Here is a 20126-nt window from a genome sequence, read left to right as displayed (position 1 = left end):
TATGCAACACTGTGAATGTAATGTAAGGTTAAAATACATGTGATGTGATGTTTTCATTGAAATCTCAGGGTCAGTTTCACCAAAACCTTAAAGGTGGCACAGTGATGCAGTGGTGCGCATTGTTGCCTCGCAGCAAGAGGGTGCATGTTCTCCCCGTGTCAGCGTAGGTTTTCTCCGGGTACTCCAGCTTCCTCCCACAGTCCAAAGACATGCAGATTATTGGTGACTCTAAATTGTCCGTAGGTGTGAATGTGAGTGTGAATGGTTGTCTGTCTCTATGTGTCAGCCCTGTGATAGTCTGGCGACCTGTCCAGGGTGTACCCTGCCTATCACCAGTGTCAGCTGGGATAGGCTCCAGCCCCCCTGTGACACCAACAGGATAAGCAGTTACTGGAAATGAATGAATGAATGTCACATTAAGGTCAAGGAGAGGCACCGTGGTTCATTCTCACAGACATCACTTTAGTTAGGCTGTTGTCATGCACTGTTCTTACACCTACAGAAAGTAATGCATCAGAATTCGTATTTAACTCATTTAGTTATGAAGGCTGACTCTTTTCCTAAATCTAACCTAACCGACAGGGGCACTAATTCATTAGATATCATAAGATGAACTGTTGTATGAGGATACGTTGTCTTAGTCCATCATGGAAGTATTTCATGGTGTTAAAGGTCTATGTGTGAGGATGTCAGGATTGGGTGTCACTGTGACATCATGTTATGATGACAAGTAATTCTATTACAACAAATTGATTTCATCATACAGTCACCCCTGTTGCCACCTTTGGGATTTAATATGCTCTCAGGCTTCATTCCCAGCAAAATAAATAATAAAATAAAACAATGTAATGAACCATCAGAAAGCTGTTACTGGGTTATTGAACATTGCGGCCTTGTTTATCATTCTAATCCAATCCAATTATGAAAAATGCACGCTGGGGACTGGGCTATAGCCACGGTGTTTAGAAACACTGAGGTCAAGGTGAGGATGAAATTTTTAGATAATCAGGTAATTAAGAGGTTTAAAAAGCTTTATTCAGCCAAAGGAGTAGGATACTTTTTTCAGGCCATAAAGGAAGGCTTGAGTCTTGACTTAAATAAGCAAGTTTTAAGATACATTGCTTTCACTGGACAACAGCTGAATTTAATCGATCTTTCAATAAGTTATGTATTATTTGTAGGCTTAAATATATTGAGTTAAAAAGAACATACTGGAATGAGAATAAAACATATCCACAAATGTAGAATGGATGCTTACCAACCCAATCCTTGTATGTTTCTGCAAAACACGGCCAAGTTACATTTGTAAGTTATCATGTAGTACATACGTTGAAAGTTTCAACAACGCTGTGGTTAACATGTGTTTAGGTTTAAACACAAAAACCACTTGGTTATGGTGACAAAAATATCACATTTGGGCTTAAAAAAAATCTTGGTTTTGGTGGCCAAGTGCCGGCTGGAGAGGCCTAAATGACCTAATTCACTGGGCTGCCTGCCGACAACTTTTAAGGCGGAATGTTTACTTGTAATTTACTCAATGCATGAGTTGACAACATGAATCCATCGACACACCTTAAATTTCACTGTGACAACTTTGACCATTACTTTAGCTTTTACTTGACACACGCACTTTAACTAATTAGTGGATCATCAAGCGTTTATATATTAATTTTGCTGGACGGAGCAGTGAGTGACAACAACCTCGCCCACATTTAAGGGTACTGTTTGCAGTGGAAACGCTAGGGTCTAGGTAACTTGTCTGAAGGGTTACTGTTGGTTCCAAAGGTACCATACCGAAAGTGTTTGGTGAAAACGGGGCTAATGGTACTGCACAAGTTGTGTGAGAGTTTGTAAACAGATGTTATGTTGATATCAATTTTGACTCGGATGGTATAATCCTCACTCGGAGGAAAAAAAGCATGGTGGAGCGTTGTTCCTGTGGGCTACAACAACACTAAATCCCTGAGCTTGCCTGAGAAGGACAAAATGCACAAACCTGCTATTTTTAAATATGCCATGGAGAGAGCCTCTCACTGCAGCCTGTTTTAGTTTCTTGTGAAAATGTTGGTGTGCAGCCTCGTTCTGTGGACGATAAACGAGGTGCAGACTTCCATCTGTGTCACTGCTGATGAGGAAATACAGTGAGTGCTGGACGGAGCAGTGAGTGACAACAACCCTGCTCACATTCAAGAGTACTGTTTGCAGTGGAAACGCTAAGCGGACCTAGGGTCTAGGTACCATGTCTGAAGGGTTACTTTTGGTTTCAAATGTGTCATACTGAAAGTGTTTGGTGGAAATGGGGCTTTATAGTCACTGATTAATCTAATCTGCATGTCTTTGGACTGTGAGAGGAAGCCAGAGATTGTGGAGAAAACCCACGCTGACACCGGGAGAACATGCAAACTCTGCACAGAGGGGCTCCCCCACCCTGGGGTTCGAACCCCTCACCCTGGATTCAAACTGGGGACTTTTTGTGGCACTATAGCCAATGGAAAATGCTAGAAAACACCCACATTTGGTGGCAAAAAAAAGCAGCTGGAGAAGCAGCAATGACTCGTGAAATCACATCCATTTTTGTTGTTCTCTAACAGTGGTCTGCAGCTTGGCAGCCATACCCTCCACCTCACAATGGCAAAGTCAGCCTCTATACTCCACCACTTTAGATTTCTGATACATATGAAATGTACAAATGTAATGCATTTGTGATTTGCAAAAAATATACAATGCCAATGTTTTCCTCTGGTGTCTGGGTTGTATAAAAGCTTTCTGGGGTCTGCATTAGAGCTGTATTGCCCACAGACAGAATAGAGGGGGCCTTGTTTAAGTAGAGTTTCTGTTCAGATTACTTTCTGAAAGGTGGTTATGAAAGAATATGTGGCTGGGGACTAGCTTCAGACTATGCCAGCGAATCTGTCCCAATGGGTTATTTAGTAGCTTATTTTTGGAAAGTGGAGCAAAGTGATGCCAACCTAGACTCTTATAGACAGAGATGAGGAATCCATTTTGCTTAGCTGGGCTTTCACAGTTCTCTTTGACTCAGCAGCAGACTCACCCAAAGGATTGGTTTTTGTCTTTCCTGTGTCTGAGTCTTCCAAAATGCTGTAACATAGGTCTAGTCTGAAAAAGAAAAAAGACACGTCTAGAGTAAAGGAGCTCAGGTACATCAACACAGTTAAAAGGCAGCATGATATATTCCTGGTTTTTGTTGGTGGGGTATTTTTCAGACTCTCGCTGACAAGGGACATAACTTTCACTTTTTCTCAAATGGAAAATCTCACTTCCTCCTTCGCACTCTGTCACAATCACTATCAATATCAGACCTTCCACCTACACGTAACACTCACAGCTGAATGTAACAACTGTAAAAGCTGTGCACTGTCTCTGTGAGTCATCAAAGGACATTCTTGGAAATCAGTAACAGCAGCAAAAAGCAGACAGTGCACATGGAGGGAAAGTGGATACACTCTGATAACAACCACAACATGATATTTGAAGCTGGAGCGCACCTTTGTTTATTTCAGCTGTGTGGTCATTTTGCTTTTCTCCCCGAAACAGTACTTTTTTATTTGTGTTTTCTTTCAATTAAACTGTAAAAGCAGTCAGCAGTTTCTTTTTGATTGCTGGGTGTCTCGTCGTCTGATAGAGCTCAAGGTCGTTTCACCGCAGCTCAGCCCTCTATGTGCCTATGTATTGTTATTTGAACAGTAAGGTGGTGCGCCCACGCGTGCAGACTCATACACACAGAACATTTGGTTTTCCTGTGGCCTTTGTCTTATCAGGTGACGGTCATGTATAGAACAAAGGACATTGTCTTTGCTTTCACATTTGGATATGGTTTGTCTAAACCAAATGTATATGTGTGAGTGTGTATGTGTGTGTGAGAGATAGCTTGAGTTCTGTGCATTTACTCTTGTCCCTCAGGGAGGTCAATCAGAGTGTCTTTCCTCGAGATAATTATTGTTAAAAAAATGACTAACTCCTGCCCCTTGCTACCACTGGGACACAGAGTGATGACAAAGTGTGATGACAATGACATCACTGCAGATATATTTAAGTGTTGCCTGTATTTTTGGCCTTAAAAATCTTCCTTTGAGTGTGGAATACTGTAAATACTGCTCACTAAAACAGCCTGAGCCGTTTGTCTGTTGTTGTGGCGTTCCACTGTGGATGCCACCGTTTTTGACATGGCCTCTGATATCACTGACTCATGCCTCCAGTGCCTGATGGCTCATACAGCAAAGTGCTGAATCGGGCTGTTCATTCAGCCTCCTTGCCATCACTCATCATTAGACTTTTTACAGGGTCATTACTCCAAAGAGGAACCATAAAGGGAACTGACCCTTTAGGCTGTGCTTATTTTACAGATTCATAATCTTCTTTGAGCTTTAAGTAACACACTGCGGACTCTGTGTCCCATGAATGTTGTCTCCTTGGGAGGCTTGATAACCCTCTGATAAAAGCAAAGCACTTAGTATATAGCTGGACAAATAAATGTATGTGGAGAAAAAGTGAAAAAGAACTGAGGGAAGAAATGAGTCAGCGAAGTTATGCAACGTCATTTGGGAATAAATATACGGTGCTGGCAGCAATTAGGTTCATCTTCAGGTGAAATTCTCCTTTAAGTTCTTGCTTCATGCACATCCAAGCCACGAGAGCAATAGTTGACACTTTGGGAAATACTCAAATACTAATTACTTATTTCCGATGGAGAGATAGACGCTCTAATACACGAGAGTGGTATCAATCTTTTCATCCAGTCCAGTCACCAGAGGAAAATGCTGGTATTGTGTGTTTCTGCAAACCACAGATACATTTGTTTGTTTCATATGTATCACACTGATGTTTCTTAAGTGAATTAGCATATGAGCTGTCTTTGCATCTGGAGGTGAAGGGGATGGTAGATGGTGTGTCACCTTGGTGAAATAAAATAATAAAATGAAAACTGGTTGTTTTTTTGGCAGGTCATTGCTATGTTTCTAGCCACCAAATGTGGGCGGTATTTTGTGACTCGTTGCTGTGTTTCCACCTGGGATGGTGCCACGAAAAGTGGTTGTTTATTGCCGAAACATCACTGTGTTTCCTGCCGGTATAGTGCCACAAAATGCAGTTGGTTATTACCCAGACACTGCAGTGTTTCCTGCCAGGATAGTGCCACGAAAAGTGACTGTTTTTATAGAGACATGGCTGCATTTCCAGCCAGATTAGTACCACAAAATGCAGTTGTTGTTGTACCTAAATGCCAGGATAGTGCCACAAAATACAGTTGTTTGTTACTGAGACATTGCAGTGTATCCTGCAGGGATGGTGCCAGGAAAAGCGATTGTTTTTGACAGAGACATTGCTGCATCTCCTGTGAGGATAGTGCCATGAAATGTGTTCATCTTTTGTGGAGCTATCACTGCATTTCCTGCCGGGACTGTGACATCAAAAGCATCGGGCATCTTAAGCCAAAACATGATCTTTTTCTAACCATAACCAAGTGGTTTTCAAGCCTAAAACGTTAGCCACAGCATTATTGAAATGCAAAGTGACAGTAAGTCTTGCATCTGCTTCATAATAACACACAAATGTAATGTATCCATGGTCTGCAGTACAATGCCAACATGTATCTTGGAGACTGAGTTGCTAACTCTCACAGAGTACTAGAGGTTTTGGAAATATCCCCAATGAAGATGACTTTGCCAAAATTGTAGTAACCATAGAAAACCTATGATTTCTATGTTATGTTGTTTTGTTTTCATCACTGCTTCGACATTTGTAACCGAAAGAAAAAAGTGCTTCTTCTTTTCTTTGTTTTCAGTTGTCCAGTTAGGCTTTCACAGCTTGCCCCACAGCTCAGTGGCACCAATTGAATACCACAGTTCAGTGACCTACACACAATTGAGACAGACTTGAGAGAGACAGAGACATAAATACAGAGAGAAATAGAGAGAAGTAGAATATGAAGAGAGACAGAGGGAAAGAGCAAGCCGCGACTGCAGATAAAATAGACAGGGGAAGGAAGCGCTTATGGTGGGTGGAGGGGGGGTTGCATGATTTAACTTTTTTATTTCTCTGTTTTCTCATATTGACAGTGGAGCTGAAATAAGACCAGCCAGTCCTCTGGGAAATAATCCCCCCAGAGGGTCTCCTCCTTTCTTTTCTCCATCTGTTTTTTTCTCACTTTATTTTGTACATATTTCTCACTGCCTTTCCTCTCTGTCCTTCTCCTCTCTGGTTCTGGTGATGGAGTGGTACATAACCCCAAGTATAAAAGAAAAACAATTGCATGTCATAAAATCATGAATGCATGATTTTGTTTAGCCCTAAAGGGTCTCCATTTAACAGACTTTAGTTTGGGTCTACAGTGCTTACCACGCTACAAACTTAAAGGAGTATTTCAACATTTTGGGAAAGACAACTGTAGCTGTGAGAAAATGTTTGACTCCCATCATATAGCAAACAGTTTTGCCATCTTGGCAACTTTCTCGCTAGATTTAACAACTTTTCAGACCCTCTTAGTGAGTGTTGCATTATAGTAGTATGTTATAGTATAAGCACCATAGCTCTTGTGCCATTCAAATGATCTGCTGAGTGATTGTTTTTAGATTGGTGCAGAAATTAATCAGGATTTTTTCACTCCTGCTTCATTCTACTTAAGCCAGTGGGTTTTTGGTTAGATGCCTGAAATAAGGTCTGTGCTTAAGACAAGCATAAGAGATTTACATGTTTTGTTCCACAACATAAAATAACACCAGTAAATACCTTACTTGAGAATCCTGAAGCTGTTAGGTGTCTTAAAAAAAGCAGTTGCTAAGTGGCTAAATGAGACTACAGAACATCATCATGCCAAAAACGTCTTTACAGCCTTGTTGTGGTAGCGACATTAAGTCATGATGCAACCTTAGTGTAGTTCGTTTATAGATAAACGTTAGCTTTTTACGTCTGATGACTGCAATTGCATTTCAAAAATCATAAAAGTGGTGTTAACTTGTGAAGATTATCTTGCTAAACAACGTGTATTTTTTGCAATAATCCAAAATCCAACTGAAAAATCCCACAGGCTTTTTGTTGAGGGGTCCAGGGTTAGCTAACGTCCGTGTTGGCCTACAAAAAAACCCCATCATCCCTGTGGCACTGTTAAATAAAATTCAGGGAAGTTTTAATACTTCCATTAATGCACGATGATATCACCAATATGCGAATGAGCATATGGCATCTTCTGGCGAATTTTAGCCCTTTTTGGAGCTAGTGCTAGCTACTTTAACTGGAAAAGAGCTAGCAACACTGATAGCAAAAAGTAGTCTTGTCTAAAATGAATCTTTTGTTATTCTAGAAAGTATGCTTATTTGCTTTTTTTTTGCTAAGAGTTTGATGAGCCAATTGATACCACTCTCATATCTGTACGATAAATATGATGCTACGGCCAGCAGCAGCTTAGCTTAGATTAGTTTAGCACAGTGACTGGAAACAGGGGGAAAAACCTAAGATAACTCTTCACAAGGAAGCAAAAAATAATGATTCACAACATGTCAAACTATTCCTTTAAGAATTAACCATATACAGCAGCCTCAAAATGTGTACAATCTGTTTTTTCAGAATGTAGCATTGCTAACTAGCGTACCCAAATTGCTATAGGCTGGTTTGGCTAGTCAGAAAAGCTGTGGCTCTTTCACTCTGTCTGTTGAGACTGAACTAAAGTGATCAGATTATTTCTCTCCTTGAAGCATCTCTGGCTCAGAAAAACTATTATATAACTCAAATCCATATTTATTACAGGATTTTTTTTTTGCCAGTTGCTGATATGAACTCCATCTTCTGAAACTGATCTCAACCAATGACAGCAGCTCTTGTCTGAACCCATCATATCAGTTTATCCAAATTTTCAGGCTGACACGAACGACTTCATGGTTTAAATTCAAAGTATAAAGGGTTAGAATTGATGCAAGCTATAGAGATGGGAGTTTGCTATTTCTGCTTTTTCGCATGAAGTCAGTGTTTGTTTAGGTATATGGTTGATTGTTAATAACTGACTTGAGAAGAGAGTCTTTCTCCCTCTTTTAGGCCCATATCATCTCCGTCTGAAAGGCTCCTTATTGAACCGTCAACACACTTTGGACTAAATTGCTTCCACCACAGATCTTTTATCACTCTTCACCTCATTCGCTCCATCTCGGCGCCCTGTCTGCACACCATCACACACACACTTCCTCCCTCTGCCCTCTCTCGTCATCCATCTATGGAGACGGGTGATGGCTAATGTATATTGATGCTGCAGGAGGAGCTGAACCTCTCAGTCACTGACACGCTTGGTTGACACACTTTCACAAAATCACACACACCACGCTCAGCCTGTGATACACGAGATAACAGGAAGTCAAATACGCCAACCAGACACGCGCGTAAACACCGATGTAATCAGTGATTTGTATCGAGCACATGGGCTGACGAGCACCCTGATAACTCCCTGACACCACCATCGGTTACTGATACACTCTCACAGTCACAGAGTTAAATTGACAGCTGGAGGTGTCAGCGCGGCCGTGTGAAGGATTCCAGACATCTGCAGCGATTTAGAAACTGAACAGCAGATTAGAGAAAGGGGGGGTTGGCAGGATGAGAGACAGAGACAGAGAGAGAGAGAGAATGGGGTAGTGAGACTAGATTGATGGGGAGAAAGTGGAGAGAAAGATGGACGGATGACCTTCACGCGTCTTGAATTGTGCTGGCGCAGAGTTAAAGTTTTATAAATAACTTCTGTCCTCATCTACCGTGTATCTCTCCCTCTGCATTCTATCTCTACATCTATATCATTTTCTCTCTTTCAGTCTTTCTCATTCTCCCTTAATCTCTCTCTCACCCGTTTCCTTTTAGTTGGAAAAAGAAAATAATCTCTCTATCGCTGTGGGCCTTAATTACACTGGATCAGGGAGATGAGAGGGCACTTGGAGAGTGTGTATGTGTGCATATGTGTGTGTGTGTGTGTGTGTGTGTGTGTGTGTGTGTGAGTTCGTGATCAAGTTGAGACAGATGCTGTCTGTGTTACGCTCGTGCTTCTCTGATGTCTCTGGGTAATAATTAATAAAAACGTCTACATGGCACCACCTAACGCTGATATAGTTGCAACATTACATCTGCTTTCCCTCATCCTCCTTCCCCTTCCTCTTTTTTTGACGTCTAGTCAGTGATCATGATGATGTAAACAACCCCCAATATGAGCAAATGAAGTATTTAAAACATTTTTATTAACTTTCCATTGTTCATACGACCGTATAATGACACGTGGGAGGTGTTACATGACCTTTGTAAATGGTTTGTGGTCTTTATTCTGACTGTTTCTCTAATTTTCCCATGGTTCCGTGCCTAAATTTCAAAGTGCATTAGTTCACTCTAGTGGTACAGAGGTGGAGTAGTGTTTTGCACCGCAGGGCAAATTGAGCATGAAGATGTGATGTTGTAGTTTAAGGGTTGCTTGATAAATATTTGAAGCACTTCTGGTTACTTATACAGAGACGCTGCAAGGTACATTATTCCTCTGCTGACACTGTGTGTGGAATTGATATGCAAAAATCAAGATGAAATATTTAAGATCTTTTTTTGTCTTCCAAACTTCACTACCATTATTACCTGTAATAATATGGAAGCAGACAAGAGACATAAATACCTGAATTTTAACAGCCACTGATGCATTTAGCCACTTAGCCACGGATGCTGCAAATTCTAAAATGTGGATGTTTCACACACATCTTCACAGATCATCTCTACAATCAGCACAGCTACAAGATTAGTGTCACCAATTCAGTATCTGACCAAATGTCTCCCCTCCTGTTCCTGAGTTATGTTGTTGAATAATGGACAGAAAAGTGTTTTTGTAGAACATTATGACATGATGTCATAGTGACGTTGACCTTTGACCTTTTGGATATAAAATGTCAGCATTTAATTTGATCCTATTACACATCTGTGTGACATTTTGTCATAATTAGCGTATGAATTCTTGAGTTATGGCCAAAATCATGCTGTGTGAGGTCACAGTGACCTTGACCTTTGATCACTATGTTGTAATTAGTTCACATGTTTGTCCAAAGTGATTTGAGGAAATTCCCTCAAGGTCTTGTTGAGATATTGTGTTCACAGGAATGGGATGTACGTATGAACAGGAAAACAAAATGCCTTCAGCCACGCCTGTTGCTGCCGTGGAGGAATAAAAACTCAAATTTCAAAAGATTTACATTGTTCAAACTGAACTGGTCAAATTCAGATCCAAAAATGTATCATCTGTTGCATGAAAACCTAAAGTACAGACAGGCTATTTGTAATTCTAGAGTAAATAAACCAGAGGATCTGCAACCTCTGTGATGATAATCGTCAAAAGTATTATTCAAACCATCCATTTTGTTTGAATTAATTTTATTACAATCAGATAAGCCAAAAGTAATTTGTGAACTAGGTGGTTTTTTTTGAAGAATGGCTTTCCTTCGTTTAACTAACACTGATTATAGTTTAGCCACGCTGTGTCATTGTTCTGTTATTGTATATAATGTTTGTCCATACCATAAGATGTTGTCCTGAGTCAAATTTAAAAAAAAAAAAAAAAAAAAAGACAAAATGACTTCTGGCTGATAAAATCACGTAGCTGGTCACAGACAGACTGTCAGTCGTGTGACACGTGTGAAGAAAGCATCTCAAAAACCCACAGATGACTACCACAGAGAACAACGGCACTTGTTCCCCCCAGTTTGTGCTGTTAACGTAGAATCTGACATCTACTATCTGATGTTCTACTAGAATTTTTCAATTTTAATTTTTAGATCTGAATTTGACCAATCAATTTTTTTGTTTAATTCTGAAACTTGAATTTTTAGTTCTGAAATTGTGAACATTGTAAAAGAAATTCAAATACAGCTTTTGAAATTGCAAATCAAGAATTTTTTCTATTTTAATTTCAAAGAAGTGAACTGGGATTTTCAAAGTAAAGTATGTCAGTGCTATGAGTAGTGGTTTAAATTGCAGTATCAAGTATTCAGTGGTGATTAAAATCTAAATACTTATGTCTCTTATTTGCTTCCATATAATCAAATGCTCTCATAGATTTTACGACATGTTATATCTTGAGTATTTAGGAAGTTTTAATTTTATGTCTAATACAATATTGCTGAGTTAATGGTAGCGTGTGCAGAGTTTCGGTGTAATTCCTTTATGTTTTAACTCACACTGGTTTGCCAGTTTCTCCCACCATGTGAGAACCAACTTGTAAAAAATGTATTAATGATGATAAAAATAATGATAATGCATTTTATTTTTAGGCACCTTTCAGAGCACTGAAGGACACCTTACAAGACACAGTTAAAAGCAGCAGCAATGTATCCATAGATCATAAAATAAAACAATTCTATACAATAAAAGTTAATAAAATGATGAGACAAAAATCATAATTCTAAATATTAGGTGTAATATCATCATCATAAAGCCTCACCTATGGTCACGAGCTCTGCAGGGTGGCTGGGCTCAGCCTTAGAGATAGGGTGAGGAGCTCGTACATCCAGGAGGGACTCGGAGTAGAGCCGCTGCTCCTCCGCATTGAGAGGAGCCAGTTGAGGTGGTTCGGGCATCTAGTAAGGATGCCTTCCAGACGCCTCCCTTGGGAGGTGTTTCGGGCATGTCCAACCGGGAGGAGTCCTCGGGGCCGCCCCAGGACACGATGGAGGGATTACATCGCCCGGCTGGCCTGGGAACGCCTTGGGGTTCCCTCGGAAGAGCTGACAGAAGTGGCTGGGGAGAGGACTGTCTGGGCTTCTTTGCTGAGGCTGCTGCCCCCGCGACCCGGACCCAGATAAGCGGAGGACGACGAGTACGAGTACGATTTAATAGTATGGGAGGGAGCGTAGATATGAAGGAGTTCAGACAGGTAGGAAGAGGCTTGATTATGAAGGGCCTTAAAGGTGAGAAGCAGAGTCTTCAAATCGATGTGATATTTAACAAGAAGCCAGTGAAGTTGCTGGACCAACTTCCAAACAAAGCAAACATTAAAACTGCCATAGCTACATATCCATCACAGTTTCCCACACAGCAACTTTCTTAGTCATCTTTCTCGCATTGTGCATTGAGACAGACAGAGTTTGTGTGTGTGGCTGCTGTATTGTGTTTAATGTCAATCATTTGTCAAACACTGGATGGGATAACCAGGAAAATGTGTTAGTCAGGATGACAGATGATTATAATCTTGGCTTAAAAATGATTTTTGTGCTTTAAAATTGACCCCAAACAAACAAAAGCTACCACTATGTTAAACATGGCATTTTTACTGACACATAACAGCTGCAGGAAATGTAAAGTAGATGCGATGAACAGGCTTCAGCACAACTTAAAATAATGACTTGCTTCCCCTTCCCTTCCCCATAAGTGTTTGATGTGTTTCATTTTACATGTCATTGTGGTAAATACCCTGAAGGGAAAGTCCTTGCCCTGTCTGCATCCTGTCTTTAATCTCCACCTGCACACATTCGAAATTTGCCTTCCTTTTTCTTTGTCACCCACTTTTCTATCCAGTGAGGGCACAGGCCCAGGTACAACATCTGCACAGCTGGTGGCAGTAACAAAGCCCGACCAGTAGGGCGCAGCAGACAGTGTGAGACAACTGGGTACAGTGATGGGGGCTGATAGAGATCATTCATGGGGAAGATCACAAATCTGTGTGTGAGTCAGTGTGGAGGGATGGGGCGGTGATGGAGACGGAGTGGAGCAGATAATAAGAGGAGCTGCGATAGGAAGGGAAAAGTTAGATAGAAGTCAGATAACAGAGAAGAGTGATGGCAACACTGAGACAAATACAAGCCCTTAAGGCAGAGAGGAAGACTGACACACAGCACGGCCGATCACACAGAGTTAATGTTCAAAGACGACAGAGGCTGGTACAGTGTCAATCCAAAAATAAGATTAAAAAAAACATTTGGCTTGAACTAATGAAGCGTCCTCTGTCTTTTACACTTCACTACAGTCTCATCATTTTCCGGGAGTGAGAGGGTGAGAGGAGGGAAATGAGGACACAGAGGGTGAAATGGAGAAGGCAGGCAAAGAAGGGCAGGGTGGAGGTGTAGCTGAATGCCATCCAGTCATCAGGGAGTCAGCCCTGCTTGTTCATAGAGCTCGGCATCTGAATAGAGAAAGGAATTCTGTCTGAAACAAGCCGGTGCTCATTTACTTTCTCCTGGCTTGGAGCAGCGCCAGGCAGAGAGAGGAGGAGGAGGAGGAGTTCGGTGAGGTTAAACCACAAGTGCTATATTGTGTTTATTCTAGAGCAGGGGCATGTCATTTATGGGAGGAATCTGCTGTATTTTAACACACCAATGATGCAACAATGGAGAAAATGATAATGAGATCGCTGTTATCTCTTCCCCCAAATGAGATTTTAGCCATCATTAACATAAGCCCTACACACACACCCACTTGTGTGATGTGTTTAGAAATATGGGGGAGTTGTATCGACTTCCGCTGCATATTGCATGCAGTTATGTAACCGTATGATCATGGTGAGGTGTCCAGATTTCTAAAGATAAGCTGGCAAGTTACTTAGCAACCACCACAGAGCAGGATAGGGGAGCAGGTATGATTGCCAATGAATACTGGCCAAACTCTTTTAATCACAACAACAAGGCATGCACTCCAGCACGGTGGCTATTTTTGTTTGTGCCATCAGCTTTATTTTATTATCTTCTTTCAACTCCGTGTTCATCAAAATATAATATGAAATGTTGCAAGTACATTAGATACTGTGACAAGTGATTCACATCGAAATGGGTGTTGTGTTTAACTCCATCTGCTTTGCACAGAATCCCCCTGACCCTCAGAGCGGCCCATGCAAATGTCATCGCCTGCTCTTTAAATTCCAAAATATTACTCACACACACTTAAAAAAAGACTCCACTACTAATCATATTGAGTTTCTCTTCATCTTCAGTGTCTACATTTTGTCTCACCACCTGCTTTGGCCAAGGTTTTCACTATGGACATGATGTACATGAGAAAAAAAAGCTATTTGAAATAAAATAAAGCAGGAAATAAGTGGTCGCCAGTGTGTTTTGAGGAGACAAATGAGCAGGACGGTGCTGAGTGCATGCCAGTCCCAACAGCTGACAGCTGTGGATTTAAAGGGGCAGCTTTGAGGACTAAAGGCCAAGACTGTTGGTATCAACCCAAAGCTGGTCCACATTTATTGTGTGGAAAAAAAGAGCGCTGACCCAGGGCCAAGCAGATTATGTCCGACTGTCTATCAGTCTCCACTGTTACTACACTGTGATGTTATTGTAGTTTGATTTGTGACTGATTTGATTTGATTATGGTGTCATGCATGTATAATATGCCCAACCCAAACAAGCTTACAAAACACCATCAGAGAAATAAGACCAGAAACTAGAGCAGCAACATCAATAAACCTACAAAGATATCCAATTTATGAACATTAAGATCGAACAGATCCGGGTTTTGAACAAACATTTAATTAGTTACTCTTAAATCAACAAATTAGTTCTCAGCGTCTCCTAATTTGCATAATTCAGCGGTTTCAAACCTTTTGTGCCCGCAGCACACCAAAGGGCGAGCCAAAACCTCAAGGCACACCTGTATTTATATCCGTGCACAATAGCTTCTATAACATGTGTTGTCACTCTCATCACGACATAAGACAATACAAATAAGAAAAAATAAAACAGGTTTCTCTTCTGTTTCAGTGGTAGGTCGTGGCTTTCTCCTTTAAATTGTTATCATCCCTCACACTGGCTGCCAATCAGGGCTTTTGATGTATCACACACTTTTAATTCCCACATGCAAATAGTAGCAAATAGGTTCCCAGTGAAGGTTTTTTAAATTAAATTAAAATAAATTACATTCTTGTCTATAGTTCTATAGTAGCCTCTTTTCTCCGAGGTGAATATTGTAGTAATTATGTGCAGTTATCACAAAATCCCATGGCACACCTGGATTGGCATCACAGCAATCCACGTGATGCCACCATTAGAGAGCCACTGGCATAACTGACACAACCTGTTGTCGTCCTGGATGTTTTTAAATCTGCCAGCCTCAGAGCTGCAGGAAAGATTCCTGTCCTCAACTGTGCAACTACCAACCTCTGACTCCTTGATTAGCTATAACATGATTTTCAGTGCCACTGTTGTGCTTGATTTGAATGTATGGCTGTAATTTTGATTTTAACAAGATATCTTTCAACCATTTTTGGTATTAGTTTTGTACTTTTTTTTATTAGAATGCAGGGGTCACTTGAAGATGCCAGGTGGGAGCTTCTCGCGAGATTTTGAAGTATCTCGTCTCCTCGTTCAGGAAAAAAAATTACAGGGAAACAGGGAAAAAATCACTCAGAAAAACAGAAAATATTACCACAAAAAACAGGGAAAAAATTACACCAAAAAACAGAAAAACAGAAAAAATTACACCAAATAACAGAAAAAATTACACCCCAAAAAAAAAATGTTACTCAGAAAAACAGAAAAAAATTACTCAGAAAAACAGGGCTTTTTTTATTTGTCAAGTGAATGCAATACGCTTCCGTAGTTTTCAAAGCGGGTTTGCTCATTTCATTTTAATTTTTTGTTTCAGTATTCATATTATTTTTCTTATTTTATATTATTATTTAAATTATTATTGTACTATGGTGAGCATTGTCAGGAGCAAGATTTAAGAAGCTCAGAATAGATATTATGATACAAACAACATTTTGTGAAGTAAACGGACTATCAGTGTTGTAGACATCCCAGTCTCAGTAAACATATACACAAATGCCTCCGCATGCTTATTGTGTTGACAAATTTGACCACATTGACAAAGATTAGAACTAAGGATATTTCCTGTATATATGTATACATACATATATATATATATATATATATATATATATATGTATATATAGATAGATAGATATATAGATATAGATATATATACACACACACACACACACACACACACACACACACATACATATATATAGACAATATCCTTTCAGTTAGTCTTTGTTTTTCCCCAAAGTCTAGTTTTTATTTATATGTCACTTAACTAAACTGTTTTTTTTTCCAAAGCTAGGTTTATTTTCATTTTAGCTTTAGTTAAGTGTAATAACCGTAGTTGCAACAACATGCTCAATATACATATATACTGTATCTTCATGCATCTTTACACTACATGCACAGTTTTTATCAATCTGAGAAACATGGCAACTATCCTGGAGAGTTTCTCCTCAACTACTAACCCTTATGTTAAATTAATTTTGAGACTAAATGGGTGATGCAGTGGCAGAATTATATTTCTTTTTACATGCTCAGATCAACATGTTAAAAATGATTAAAGCTGTTTGTGACAATCTCATGGAAAAACTTAGCACATGACCAGTAGTTTGAGATACTACACAAGTCTCTAAACAGTTATTGTGAGGGACCAGTGAGTAAAGCGGGGGCGTCCAAACTTTTTTTTTTGCATGAGGGCCAGATTAGACAATGTGAAAATACCCAGGGGCAACCTGCTTCTCACATCATATGAGTTCAAAAAGGAAAAAAAAAAAAAAACACCTATAAATGAGACAAACACAACTGTTTCATCTTTCCGCACAAAAATATTCAACCTTCACTGTTGATTTTACACTTTACACTTGTTTGCTGTGACCATGTCTGCTGCCGAGCAGCAAATGTCTGCTTTTAGATAAACATCTGTTTGCTTGTCTGTTTATGAAAACACAAGACTCTCACCTGGATAGTTCCTACAAACTATACGATAGTCCTGCTATTATAACGTGAATGGAAAAAATATAAAATGATCTTGCTTGATTAACCCAGCAGGTATGAAATATAGTATATTTTAAAAGACAAGCTGTAGGCCATTAAAAATTGGTCCCCAGGATGGACTTTGGACATGAACAACATCTGATTGGTGTTAATCATCGGGCCACACCAGACCAAGACTAATGTTCTTTTAATATGAGAGAGTATTTTAAACTTCTCTCTGTTTGTTTTGCAGTTATGGGGACCATGTTCAGCATTTCAAGGTGCTGCAGGATCGCTGCTGTCAGTACTACGTGTGGGACGAGCTCTTCTCCTCTCTGAATGAGCTGGTGGAGTTCTACCATAGCAACAGCATCGCTAAGGAGAGGACCGTCTTTCTGAGAGACCCCGAGCACTTCGCCAGGGTGAGCATGCAACCCCTCGTTTGTTTGTTCGTTTGTGTCTTTCTTTCCTTCTTTCTTTCCTTTCTTCCTTCTGGCATTTCGACTGTCCTAAATACTTTATTACCAGGCCTTTCGCTTTTGCTGACTGCATTCATGTAATGTGCAAAGGTGGTTGTACGGTTTGTGGTCCATCTCCAGCTGGTTTTATTAGTAGTTTCCTGCTGTGGGTGTTTCACAGTAAAAGCATTCCACTTGTGATTAACGGATTGGCTTTTATTGTGAAGAGGAAGAGGAACACAGTTTTGTTCATTCACACTGCATGTTGTGTGACTATCAGAACCAAATTAGTCACTGAGAGGAGAAAGCAGGGCTCTGTCTGACACGCTGAGTCCAAGGATGAAACATGAAGCCATTACTGCAGTTTTGGGGGTGTTATTTTAACCCTTTCAATAAAACATACATTTTATGCAGATGGACTATGAATGGACTAGACTGTGATGGAAAAATGGCCTTCGGCACCCTACCTCACCCTCTCTCTGTACTAAGCAAAACAGATTCACAGGCAGGTGCAGGAGATACTCATTTGGCAATCAATCAGCCTCACACACATAACCCCGCCCACACACATAACTCCACCCACACACACATGCAGCCACACCCACTACCCCAGGTGACAAATGAGAAACACATCCCTGCCTCTACACTGCACTTGCTGTTACCATGGCAACAGAATTGGAAGGGGGGATGTGATGTCATTTGTGACATCACAACACAGTCCTCTGAAAACTTGTAAGTAGAGGTTAAAATCAAGGAGTTGCACAGCTAGGGGGCTACTCAATTCATTTAGAAAGCTGAGTTAGACAGGAAGGATATACAGGAATATTATCCACTGAACCACACACGGGAAACACAACACAGAGACAGAAAGATGGCAATAGCAAACACCGGAAGTCTGGACAATCGTGTGAACTCCTATATTCATGGCTTGGAGACTAAACTCATTAGAGAGATAGGGGCCATCCATGTGCAGCTTTACCATTGTAAAAATAACAATGCACGAGCCGCAATGAAAAAACAGGCCATGACCCTCTATGAGTTCCTCCTTCGGCTCAAGGGTAAAAAGATCATAGACACCTGCGACTCAGATCTAAGAAAGGAGAATTTAAAACTGCAGGTTGAGCTGACTGAAGCTAAGGACAAACTTGAAACAACTGCTGACAGCCTTCATACCGCAAAACGGATAATTCAGGACCTTAAACACCAGCTTCACGCATGTAATCTGAAGCAGGTCCAGACTGTGGAGGCAAACAAGGACCTCCGTCGTCAGTTGGAGGAGGCTCATAAACAGCTCGAAGAGTCTCTAAATCAGGTAAACACCGACGCTACTGATGACAAGGAGTGCGTACCCTCCACCGCAGAGCCTGACGCACCTGCTGCAGAGAGTGCAGTGAGTGCGGAGAGCCCGTGTGGAGCTACGACTCCTTCAGGTGAGGTAGAACATCCACAGGATAAGGACCTCCATGTTCCTGAACCGAGGGTCTGGAGGAGGAGGAAGAGGTTCGTCTGGGCGTTTAAAGACAAGCACGCAGATAAAAGCGTTAGTTCCATAAACACAGACGCTACTGATGACAAGGAGTGCGTACCCTCCACCGCAGAGCCTGACGCACCTGCTGCAGAGAGTGCAGTGAGTGCGGAGAGCCCGTGTGGAGATACGACTCCTTCAGGTGAGGTAGAACATCCACAGGATGAGGACATCTTCATTCCTGAACCGAGGGTGAGGAGGAGGAGGAGGAGGAACTGGTTCATCGGGGCGTTTAAAGGCAAACACACAGATAAAAGCGTTAGTTCGATAAACACCGACGCTACTGATGACAAGGAGTGCATACCCTCCACCGCAGAGCCTGATGCACCTGCTGCAGAGAGTGCAGTGAGTGCGGAGAGCCCGTGTGGAGATACGACTCCTTCAGGTGAGGTAGAACATCCACAGGATGAGGACATCTTCATTCCTGAACCGAGGGTGAGGAGGAGGAGGAGGAGGAACTGGTTCATCGGGGCGTTTAAAGGCAAACACACAGATAAAAGCGTTAGTTCGATAAACACCGACGCTACTGATGACAAGGAGTGCATACCCTCCACCGCAGAGCCTGACGCACCTGCTGCAGTGAGTGCGGAGAGCCCGTGTGGAGATACGACTCCTTCAGGTGAGGTAGAACATCCACAGGATGAGGACATCTTCATTCCTGAACCGAGCAATGACTACCTCTTCATTCCTGAACCGAGGGTCAGGAATGAAGAGGTAGAACATCCACAGGATGAGGACATCTTCATTCCTGAACCGAGCAATGACTACCTCTTCATTCCTGAACCGAGGGTCAGGAATGAAGAGGTAGAACATCCACAGGATGAGGACATCTTCATTTCTGAACCGAGCAATGACTACCTCTTCATTCCTGAACCGAGGGTCAGGAATGAAGAGGTAGAACATCCACAGGATGAGGACATCTTCATTCCTGAACCGAGGGTCAGGAGGAGGAGGAGGAACTGGTTTGTCAGGATGTTTGTATGCGGACGTGCAGAGGAGTAGTTGTGTGGTTCACCCAGCCACCTGTGGAGGGGAGATCTCTCTTAGAATTGCCCCTGCCGAGGTTTCTTCCTTGTTTGGCTGATGGGGAGTTTTTCCTCGTCTTCTAAGAGAGCTTGGGCTGGTGAGAAACATTGTTGATGTGGACTAGTGTTCTTGTGCTCTTGTAATATAGCAAGAGTAGTGTATTACAAATTGACATGGCAATGTCAATTTGTCATACGCTACTCTTGCTATATTACACTAATAATAATAATAATAATAATAATAATGTTAGTTTTATTATTATTATTATTATGAATAATAATGATGTGAAATCATTATAAAAACAATCATTTCAATAATAATAATGATGTGAAATCATTATAAAAACAATAACTTAATAAATTAGCCCATCAAAAC

The 20126-nt window shown here is 41.1% G+C and overlaps 1 protein-coding gene across 2 annotated transcripts in view; it reads left to right on the top strand.

Annotated features, from left to right (window-relative positions):
- The window catches only part of grapa (GRB2 related adaptor protein a), a 48350-nt gene that overhangs the window by 12487 nt on the left and 15737 nt on the right, over nucleotides 1-20126 (top strand). For both annotated transcript variants that reach the window (XM_049561017.1, XM_049561016.1), the window contains exon 4: nucleotides 16996-17164. In XM_049561017.1, coding sequence (XP_049416974.1) covers nucleotides 16996-17164 — 169 coding nt within the window. The remainder of the gene's footprint in view (nucleotides 1-16995; nucleotides 17165-20126) is intronic.

Source organism: Epinephelus fuscoguttatus, linkage group LG19 (genome assembly GCF_011397635.1).
Source record: "Epinephelus fuscoguttatus linkage group LG19, E.fuscoguttatus.final_Chr_v1".
Taxonomy (NCBI): domain Eukaryota; kingdom Metazoa; phylum Chordata; class Actinopteri; order Perciformes; family Serranidae; genus Epinephelus; species Epinephelus fuscoguttatus.
This window is presented reverse-complemented; position numbering and strand designations above follow the sequence as displayed.